Source organism: Siphateles boraxobius, unplaced genomic scaffold (genome assembly GCF_051911475.1).
Source record: "Siphateles boraxobius isolate OS27281-9 unplaced genomic scaffold, OSU_SipBor_1 5, whole genome shotgun sequence".
NCBI classification, from domain to species: Eukaryota; Metazoa; Chordata; class Actinopteri; order Cypriniformes; family Leuciscidae; genus Siphateles; species Siphateles boraxobius.
This window is the reverse complement of record NW_027509141.1, coordinates 26,228,689-26,240,241: the sequence shown is the minus strand read 5'-3', so window position 1 is coordinate 26,240,241 and position 11,553 is coordinate 26,228,689. Positions and strand designations below refer to the sequence as shown.

At 39.2% G+C, this 11,553-nt stretch overlaps 1 protein-coding gene across 1 annotated transcript; it reads left to right on the top strand.

Moving 5' to 3' along the window:
* Positions 1-1,093: 1,093 nt before the first annotated feature.
* On the top strand, positions 1,094-2,202 carry LOC143712097 (guanylin-like). The gene is made up of 3 exons (XM_077204314.1): positions 1,094-1,249; positions 1,540-1,726; positions 1,820-2,202. Exons 1-3 carry the CDS (start codon positions 1,178-1,180, stop codon positions 1,876-1,878), a joined length of 318 nt encoding a protein of 105 aa, XP_077060429.1. The 5' UTR covers positions 1,094-1,177; the 3' UTR covers positions 1,879-2,202.
* The last annotated feature ends 9,351 nt before the right edge of the window (positions 2,203-11,553 follow it).

Sequence of the window (11,553 nt, the reverse complement as noted above, 5' to 3'; positions counted from 1 at the left end):
TTCCCGCTGTGCAGTCTCAGTTCAGTCTTGGCTCCTCAGAGAAGAAACATATCTGCATGTTGCCGGCGTCCTCCTTTTATACCCACGAGGTAAGGCGGAGATACGCTATGCAAATTCCGCAGACCCATGGCATTTCTTTGCAATTGGCTCGTTTTGTAATACTCGAAGTCGATAGGTGTTCTAAGCGAAACCCCATTCGTCGTCATCCGACGTAACGTCTCCGTTCCCTACGAACGAGAGTTACATACGTAACCGAGACGTTTCTTTAAATAATCAAAACTTTTGAACGGTATATATTTGTTGTAAAAAAAACAAAAAACATTGGCATTTCTCATAAGAAAATTTAATGATTTTAAATTTCACAGCCTAACACAGAACAAAAACTGGGCCAAATTCCGTATTTCTTTTATTTGTTAGGCATGTGACAACTAACAGATAAATTTGCACTAAAACACAGTGGATTTAGAGTGATGATTTTATGGTTAGTTACTTATTTTTCTTGCTCTCCATTACCCATTCAGAACATTTTTAAATCATGACCTACTAGCTGTGAAACAGTGCCCTTCAAAGCAATGTTATGATCTCCTTTATATTTGATAGATCACTCCCTTTGGGCCCAGAGTTTTCACTTTTGAAACTTCCTTAGAGGAAGACTTAGAGTGGTTACACAATATAATATGAGATCATTATTGTAATATTTGCAAAAAAGGGTACTCAGTTACTGAAAATGTAGTCATAGGATCCAGGAAGAATGGCCTAATAACAAAAAGAAAGGTGTAGCTTTGTTTTGATATTTGCTTGCATTGGTATTCTCATTGGATTTAATTTGCTCATAACACAAAGACACCATTGTGTGCGTATTGTGTGGTTATTAATTAACCCTAACTAGAGAAAGAAGAACAGGCCACTAGGCAAAGCTAACTAGAAGATCCATAAAAGTGCATGTCACAACTACAGATGAGGTCATGTAGCATTTATGAATTCTGTTTTACGACACTGTAAAATGTATCCTCTTTACTCATTAACAGCAAAGAAACATTGACAGGTTCTGATAGGTTGCTAATCTGGGACCGTTCCTTTATAAGAGGAGACAGAACAAGGAGAAAGCCAGAGATTGCTGGGACAACAACTGAAAAACATACTAAACTAAATCATTGTCGTGAAAGAACCCGTCAGCATGAAGACCGTCCTGTGTGTCGCTTTCCTCGTCGTGGCTCTTTGCCTGGTCTGTGAGGCTGTACAAGTCCAGGTAAGCTCAAGCTTTAATAGCTATCATTCATTACTGCTTCTCTATCATTAAAAACTTACTAGTCACAATTATCCTCTATACTTATTTCCATATGATTTATAGACAGTTTGCATCTGACCTCATTTTGTAACGTGTTTAATATGACTTTATTGAATTCTCCTTTGAGCCATTTGAGTCATCTGAGCCATTTATAAAGAATCATTCATACAAATTTCATTAAGTTTAACTCCAGCTGTCAGTCCTGACGCACTGAACTCATCAGTTTTTTTTCTACAATCATCAACCTGCAGGAAGGCGATTTTTCCTTTTCATTGGACTCGGTGAAAGTTCTCCAGCAGTTGACCGATCTACCACGAACACAAAACCCCCGGTTGGCCAAGACGAGCTACTTTTCTGTATGCTCCAATCCAACCCTTCCACAGGAGTTTGTACCCCTGTGCATGCAGAAAGGAGCAACAATGTCCTTTGCTAGGCTAGGTAAGAGTCTTGGTTTACTTTTTAATTTGTGCACAATAAATAAACAGCCAATAAATAACATTGGCTAACTTGAGTTATTGTTTTGTGTTTCAGCATCTGTGCCTGTGGATATCTGTGAAATATGTGCTTTTGCAGCTTGTACTGGCTGCTAATTCTTCCCATCATCCCCACGCTTGATCATCCACTTAATAAAAAACACATATTTTAAAACAAATTTCTCATAGTTAGTTGACTATACGAACGTTGAGAATGTCGCCTAAATGGCAAGACTGAAAATGACAGCACACCGTTTATGAACTGTTACTTAAACTTCCTTCCCCTCTTTCCTTTCCCACATTTTGTTTTGTTACAGCACATATTTCAATTATTTAATAAATAAGTGTCTTTTTTATTTTTTCTATTTCTCAGTTTTGCTGGGTTGTATACTCCTTTGTGTGTGGTAATGCCTCAGTGTTCAATAAAATGCATTGAAAATCTGTTCTCTTTTCATTGTGTGTATTATTTTTATTGTTGAAGGAATATGTTTTTTGATATTTACTGCTGAATATCTGTTCTCTTTAACACTTTAGAATAATGGTCCATCATTAATGGGTAACTATGTTGGAAGTGATGCAGGAAAAAGTGAGTAGTAGTATGAATGAGGCATCTTATATGTACTTATATGTACTTATTTTTTTGCTTTCATATGTACTACTGTACAACCAAAGTGCTTTACAATCATGTCGGGGTCTCTCCTCAACCACCAGCAGTGTGCAGCATCCACTTGGATGATGCGACGGCAGCCACAGTACAACGGCGCTAGTGCGCTCACCACACACCAGCTACAGGTGGAGAGGAGAGAGAGTGATAGAGCCAATTCAATGGATGGGGATTATTAGGAGGCCATGATTGGCAAGGGTCAATGGGTGTAATTTGGCCAGGACACCGGGGTTACACCCCTACTCTTTACGAGAAATGCCATGGGATTTATACATTGTTTTCATTTTTGGGTGAACTATCCCTTTAACACTTCAGCTACTACTAACTAAGACATTAACAATTGTCTTTTTTACCCTGAAAATGGTCATAAAATGTATCACTAATTACTAATGTTTGCTAGTCAGTCTTCAGAAACTACTAGTGATCTGGTAGCCTGGTTAAAACCATAGGTTAAAACCAGACCCTTCTCAGTCTTAACTGAGGCTACGTTCACACGGCAGGCTGAAACTACCCAATTCCGATTTTTTTTGCCCCTATGTGACCTGTATCTGATCTTTTCATGACAGTCTGAACGACACAGATCCGATCTTTTCAAATGCGACCTAGGCCACTTGGGTATGTGGTCCAAATCCGATATGTATCCGATCTTGTATCCGAGCGGCGAAGGAAGCTCAGGGCTGGACGAGACCAGCGGGGGAGGGTCTGTGCTGGACGGGACCAGCGGGGAAGGCTCTGTGCTGGACGGGACCAGCGGGGAAGGCTCTGTGCTGGACGGGACCAGCGGGGAAGGCTCTGTGCTGGACGGGACCAGAGGGGAAGGCTCTGTGCTGGACGGACCAGCGGGGAAGGCTCTGGGCTGGACGGGACCAGTGGGGAAGGCTCTGGGCTGGACGGGACCAGCGGGGAAGGCTCCGGGCTGGACGGGACCAGCGGGGTAGGCTCCGGGCTGGACGGGACCAGCGGGGAAGGCTCCGGGCTGGACGGGAACAGCGGGGAGGGCTCTGGGCTGGACGGGACCAGCGGAGAAGGCTCTGGGCTGGACGGGACCAGCGGGGAAGGCTCTGGGCTGGACGGGACCAGCGGGGAAGGCTCCGGGCTGGACGGGACCAGTGGGGAAGGCTCCGGGCTGGACGGGACCAGCGGGGTAGGCTCCGGGCTGGACGGGACCAGCGGGGAAGGCTCCGGGCTGGACGGGAACAGCGGGGAAGGCTCTGGGCTGGACGGGACCAGCGGAGAAGGCTCTGGGCTGGACGGGACCAGCGGGGAAGGCTCTGGGCTGGACGGGACCAGCGGTGGAGGCTCTGGGCTGGACGGGACCAGCGGTGGAAGCTCTGGGCTGAACGGGATCAGCGGTGGAAGCTCTGCGGGACGAGATTTTGGCCGGATGGCCCATCTGGAACCACGCAGTGACATCCGCGGGGGATCGGGCTGAACGTGGCGATCGTGCTGGATGTCTCCCACGGTGAATGAAGAAACCACACACCCACAGCATGCGGTCAATGAATTTGATGAGAGGTAGGTTGATATCATCCCACAGCAGTATCTGGGCGAGTGGATCGTCTAACCCGCTCCAGAACTGCTGCTGAAGGAAGTACTCATCCCAGCTCCCATTCTGGTAAAGGTGAAGGTAAACTTCAGCAAACTCCTCCAGAGTACTACGGTTCTGGTCGAAAATAGTGGATTCCGTGGGGTGTGCGGAAGCGCGGTCTTCGGGCTGTGCAGGATTCATATCAGTTTCTGGTCAAGCCTTCTGTCAGGATACAGGCATGGAGACAGAGGTAAGTGAATGCAAACACAGTTTTATTTAATGTGACAAGTGCAAAGGTGAGTATTCAAAGTTCAGGTGCAGATTCGGTGAAGATCACTACGTGCGGGGCAGATTACAGGTGAGCAGGTCCTCTTCAGGTTAGCTGATGTCAAGCAGTCACAGTTCATTAATACTTGTCTTTTCTCTTTCAGATGCAGTCACGAGCAAGTAAAACTCAGCGTGAACACAGGAAGCTCAGGAGAATACCGGATCTCGGGAAACATGGATTCAGACAGGATTTCTGGAGACAGCGGAACAAGGATACAGAGGTTAGTATTTCACAGGTGAGTATACGTTACTTGGCGGGCACTGGATGCATCAGAGACTTCAGGAGACAATGGGCAATGGTCTGTTCCTGTTGGAGGCTTGACCAAGACTGATGCTGTGGTGAGTGTTTTTATGCTGAGGCTTGCTGATTGTGAACAGGTGCGGGTGATTAGAATTCAGTGAAGAGTGATTGCAGGTGTGCCAAAAAGGATTCTGGTGAATGTAGTGCAGAGATAGACGGTGAACCGGGACAAAAATAAAGGACCAGATACCTAGTATAGTTTTTATAGTAACAATTGAGTAATTACTAGTGATGCATTTTATAACCATGTTCAGAGTACCATTATTTTAAAGTTTTGCCCTGTTCTCTTTGTATTTTTTGTATTTGTAGTGTAAAAAGAATATGATTGACATTCCAAAAATGTTATTTGATTTTTGGTACAGCCAAATCTAGGCAATTAGTTCACTTCAATGGATAAAAGTATTCAAAATGCTTCATTCAAGAGGTGCTCAGGATGTCTGAGTAAATTCGTCCTCAATCAATTTCATGCTAACTTTTTGATTGACTAGAAGAGAGCAGACTTCCTCGTGTTAATATTCTGTATCCTGTCTATTTGAAAGCAACATATGTCATGAGTTCTTAATGAGGTTTGGTGGGCCGTTGCTCATAAAAGATACATTGAATGTTGAGTGACAGGGATATTAAGAGTGTATTTACTGATAGATATCTTCCTCACTGCTCATTTAAATATTATATTTTTTCATTAACTTCTTGAAATGAAATCTTTCAGGCATGAATCTCTGCCTGTGTGCAGAACAGTATGTGTGAATAGTGAAAAACCCTTTCTGCCGAGTGCATGTAGGCAGAACACCCTCGCATATATCCAGGCTCATTAGAAAAACATATATGATGTTTAACAAAATATGTTTAGTGGTGCTAAAAGATTAATCCTAATAATAATTAATAACGACTTAATAACGAATATTTAAACCCTAAACCCTAAACCTAACAGATAGTGTTAACAAAAGCAAATGTGTCATAAAATGCAATCGGAACCATAGCATTTTAGCTCTTTTATCGTGACTTGTTTTTCAGTCAAGTAGCCTAGGCTACCAGCTGAGCTATGCAAACTCCAAAATATATTCGTTTACAATGCACTATGGTAAATAGTGTTTTGAGGTCACAACATAATTGTGCCAAGTGCCGCGTGAAAACAAGTCTTTATTAATCCATAATCTGCCCCTGTAATCATAATTGTGTGTGAACATTTACGTTAAAATTTTTTAGTAGGCTACGTTTTTTCCAATGAGTGCATAATACACACATTCTTGATCATTTGCATAATACACACATTCTTGATCATTTGTAGGCCACATAAGAACCCAAACCTGTTTGCTGCGCAGCATTTTCTGCAAAAGCAGCCACCTTGATTTGATGCACTGTGCTTTGAGTAAAAATTGATTAGGTACAATGTTCTTTCTGTGTTCGGTTCTGTGTTTGCTTGTAAGCTCAGGAAAGAAGAAGCAAGCTGGCTGCTGATGGAACTATAATTTGTCTATTTTGAAAGCTTCAGTGAAATAGTGAACAAACAGAATGGAGAGTACAATTTCTTTCACTTTGAAGGTTTTGGTCATTAGTGCATTAGTGAGGATTTCTCTTCAAGTCCAACCACAACCATCCCTAAAAATATAGGTGACTATCTATTTTTCTGTTTTGTTCATGTCTGTGTCATCCTCTGTTCCCTGCCTGTTTGTCACCATGATTTCTGGTTGATTTGAGTATTCTGTTTAGGCCTGTCTTGTTTTAGCTTTGTATATAAGCCCTCAGTTTCAGTTAGCTCCTGGTCCGCTTTTAGTCGTTTTTTGGCTGTTTGATCAATGTTAAAAGCTGTTTAGTCTTAGTTATATGCTGTATTGTCTGTTTATGCTGTATATTCCTCCGTTTCTTGGTTTTGAATTTAAAAAAATGTTTTCCCTGGTTTCAACGCTCATTCGTTGAGAAAGTCTCTAAGAGACAGCGTGAATGGAGAGTAGGCTATATCACGTGTGTGTTATGAGGACACAAATATGTATAATGACATGGGTATTACAACGTACAATGGCTTAAAAAACATACTAAACTGGGGGCGGGGGGGGTGGTTAGTGTAAGTGGAAAGAATATACAGTTTGTACAGTACAAAACCATTACGCCTATGGAAGTCCCCGTAACTCGCAAGCTCTTTGCTTTGTCAAAAACATCCATTTGCTTATAGTGATTGTAGGATGGTTTGTTTGCATTATTTAGAATTCCAAGACCATGACAGGTGTAGACTAGTGGTTCAAAGAGCATTTGAACAAAAAGAGGCTGTTAGAACTGAAATAGAGTCAGATTCTGTTGTATTTGGACCAATCCCTGTCTGAGATTTTCTGATCGAATGCCATCTTGTCTCCAAGGCTAACAATGAGGAGTGGCAATATGCACTGATGCGATTTTTTCCAATCTCTTTGTGTTTTATTGCAGAGCTACAATAGTCCAATAGATTGACGCAAACACAATATCCTGCTGTGTCACTGTCCAGTTTTGTCAGGATTAAACTGATGCATTTCTGTTTTATCCTCATGCATTATTAGATCACAAACAGGCTCACTTCTCAAACATACTGAGAACAAACACATTATGATTAAAATAAACTATTTATGCATACTCCCAGATGTTTTTTTTAATTGCAGAACTTATACATACATACATGATCAGGAAATTAGGCATGGTTGTGTCTCTTACAATGAACAATCATAATGACAGAAACAGGAAATAAATATCATGGATTTTTGTACATCAAAATATGGAATTATATAGAGAAAAAAGAAAAGTACAATAATAAGGTTAAATCATAACTTTGAATAAATTGTCATAATGTATAAAAGAAAATTCACTTTTTTGTTAAGTCTAAAAGATAAATTCAACTAGAAAAAACAACAGCTTTGTGTTTTCAATGAAACTTTTCATTATAAAAGATAACCTCTGAGGAAGAAGGTCACATTTGTAGGGCTAAAAAAAGAAGAACTTAAGTCAACCCAAAATTTATTGGTTATACGACAATCACAAAATAAATGGGAAGCTGTTTCTTCAACAAAACCACAAAAAATTATTTATTTAGAAAATATTTAGAAATGGATGGATTTTATTAAGGATTTTTATAAGGATTTTTTCATTTATTTCTCCAAATTACATTTGTTACAAAGAAACCCAATTATAATTTACCCCTTGTCACAATAAGAATAATTATTTTTATAACTATTACAATATTTTATATTATTAAAAACTTTATAATATTTTGGTAAATGCTGCTGCTCTTCACTGTTTTATATAAATTGTGTTTGGTTTTTTTTGGTGTTTAACGTAAATGCAAATGTCATCATTGTTTTGTACCAAATACTCTGATTGCAAATCAAATGCAATTAAATACCACCAAAGTGAGCTATTTTAGCAGTGTGAAGTGTAACTCTTTGCTTTTTCAATTGAGCTTAACTAGTTGAACTATTTTATGTTATGAGAAGCATGGTGAAGGACCTTGAGAAGCACCTTGAGAAACTACAGTTTAGCTTCCTCAACTGCCCATCACTAATTCAGCCATACGTCTGAACTGAGATCAGTTTATCCGTATCACTACTAATGTATCAACCCCTGACAGCCGTGCAGTTTATAGGGACATGGCCTTGTGTACAATCTAATTGCTAAATCCCAGTTTGCAAGCCAGCCAGCTGACATCTACGTCCTGTATGTGCTCATAACAGATGGATTTATGAGATTAACTAGCACTATTCATCACTTATACTGAAAGGGCTGAATATGATTTATCCATAGAGAAAACACGCACATCCTCTTTTGTTATCAAAGAGGAGCTCAAAATGTAAATGACAGGCTGTATGGGACCACCAGATCATAACAGGTTACATACCTTATTAACACAATAAGCACTCTTTAGTTTGACCCGATGTGATTCTGAATTCCCTCAATGCAATCCCTCTTTGTGACGAGCAACACTTCTGAGACTAAAAATGAGAACGCTGACCATTTTCCTCTTCCTGTCCACAAGCTAATCTCACAATGTGTGCAGCTCAAAATTGGTCCATTCACACAAACCGCTGTCACTTTGTGAGGCTGGATCGAATTGAGAGTTTGTTTGGGAAAAATATTACTAGCTTCTTTGTTAAGCCAGTGTGATTGTGGCACTGCAATCTCAAAGCGTTTCTGTATTTGATAAATGTGAGTGTCTTGATGGAGTGGATATTTATTGGAAATCTGAAAATATGGGTCTCCTTCTATGTAACAATGACATAGGGCACCTTTCATAATTATGAGAAAATACTGACAGAATACTACTTTTTAATATCCATTTATCATCATATCATATAGTGTATCTGACAAAAAAAATGATTTTTTTTGTCCGATAGGACACGTGTTACAATAATTTAATAAAATACAATAAGAGATTATAATTTGCATTATGGTTACTATTAATATTGGACTATTATGATACCAAACTATTATGATTGGAATTAGTATTCTTCTTGGAAATATGTATATTTTTTACATTTCAGCACATATTTTTCCTTCTGAGTGTATTTGTAATCCCCATTCTCATTGGTTATGCTGCTTACTGTAACACTGAAATCTTTTAAATACTAGCAATCCTTTTAAATCTTTCAAATTGATTTATGCTGATTTAAATGAAAAAAAAATATTACAGTAGGTTTAATATTTCATTGACAGATAGCTACAAATAAATACTCCCATAATGAGAATAACTGAGAATGTTGAGAATTTAAAAAAAAGTATATCAGACAATATTATGGGACTTGGTAATAAGAATAAATAAAATATTTATTTCTTTGTTTTGGTTTTTCGGTTGTAAATATGATGCAGATACAGCCTTGACAGGTTTATTATTGTTAGTTTTATCTGTGCATATTTTATATAAATAAACTTTCGTGAATATACCTTTTAGAGGTAAAAGTATCGCACATTGACTTTTCAGTCAGACTAAGACAAGATTATTATTATTATCATTCGCCTGATTTCAGTGTTCAAAGTAATTGGAAGATTTTTCTGTATATCAATTGAACATGACATTGATGAGAAATAATTTGATGTTCCTCTTTTCAGCTATGAATGGCTGAATTTAGAATGTGATTCGGTGTTTAATTCCGATTCAGACTTTCAACATCAATCAATATAAATGGTGGCTAATGTCAGCTCCTCACTCTCAGTAGGCCTACATCCCTTTAAAAGAGATCCTGGCTATCTGCAAGGTATAATCTTAGGAGGTCTGCATCCAAATGTCTGTCAATTTAATTGTGTAGTAAAAAAGTCGTTTTTTATGACTAGTTTATGACAGACCCATGTGGGAAAAAATACTTTGCAGTGAGGGACAATAATTCACATCTTGACTTTTTATTGAATATCTGTCTTATTAGGACAGTGGGTACACTTTCTCCCTGGAGGCAGTAAATACCCTGAAAAAGCTTATGGAGTTTGACACGAGTGCTAACCCGCGACAGACCTACGGCGATGCAGCGTCCCTATGTGCCGACCCTGACCTGCCAGGAGAGTTCAGAGCTGTGCGAAAAAGATGATGCTGACCAAGTCTTGTGCTGTAAAAATCACTGATAAACATATAGACGTATGAGATGATGCCTTTTAATATAATTATACAATAATAATAATACATACCGGTACTACTGTTTTGCCGTTACAAAAATATAATTTAAATAAATGCTGTTCTTTTGAACTTTCTATGCTATATCCTAAGAAATGTATCACAGCAAAAATATAAAGCAGCAGGACTATTTTTTAAACATTGATTATAACAAGAAACGTTTCTGGAGCAGCAAATTAGCATATTAGAATGATTTCTGAAGGATCATGTGACACTGAAGATTGGAGTAATGATGCTGAAAACTCAGCTTTGCCATCACAGGAATAAACTACAGGTAGCCTACACTTTATTTCAATAGTCCAATTTAGACATTCTACTAAGTAACCTTGCAACTACATGTCAACTAACTGTCATTGGAGTATTAGTATACTGTCAGTAGACTGTTAGGTGTTGGGTTCAGGTAAGTAGTGTAGGTTGACATGGTTTCAAAGTTCCGGTAACACGTTAGTTTAATGTCCAATTCTCACTATTAACTAGTTGCTTATTAGCATGCATATTACTAAGATATTGGCTGTTAATTAGTAATTATGAAGCACATATTATGAAGCATCTAGCAGAGTGTAACTGGCCCGCATGCTAACAGGCAAAACCATGACTTTCTTGTTTTTTTCTGATATGTTAGGTTTTGAATCAAGCTCCAAAAAGAGAGCAAGAAAGTGTGGAAGTGTGTTTTCTGTTCACAGTTAACGTGATCTGTCATGACGCACGGAAAACATTCGCACTTTCATCTTTTCCCCTCATGGAGCAGCATCAATGGGCAGCCTGATTTCCCTGTAAGTCTCCCAGACACGCATTACCTTTCCCCAGCTGTGGCAGGCAGGCAGCAGAGGTGAGGAATAATCACCTTAACTGCAGGCCCTGTAGCCGCCATTATAGCTCTGGCAAAGGCCTGATCAAAAGAGCTGACGGCTCAGAATATTTCTCTAGTCATGGTGCATCACGCGCTTCCTCAGCTTTTTACATTCTCACTAGTGAGCATTTAGTTTGACTTTTAAAAAAAATCCGTAATATTTTAATACAATTTTATATATATAAAAATATCTGTTTTCTGTTTTTAATATATATTTAAAAATAATATATTCCTGTGATGGCAAAGCGGAAATTTTAGCATAATTTCTGCAGTTCCCTTTCGAGGAACTTTGACGCTTTGGGAACGCCTTCGCGTGATTACCTCTGAAGAACGTATGTCAACTAGTCCAATGGAATGAATGAATGAACGCCGTGGAATGAATGAATGACGTCATGACCAGGAAAGGATATAAGCACATCCGGTGCGTTACTCGCGTCAGCTTTTTTGCCTCAGCAAAGCCCTCTGTGTAAAAACTGTCTGTGAATATTTATTTTTGTCTGTCTGA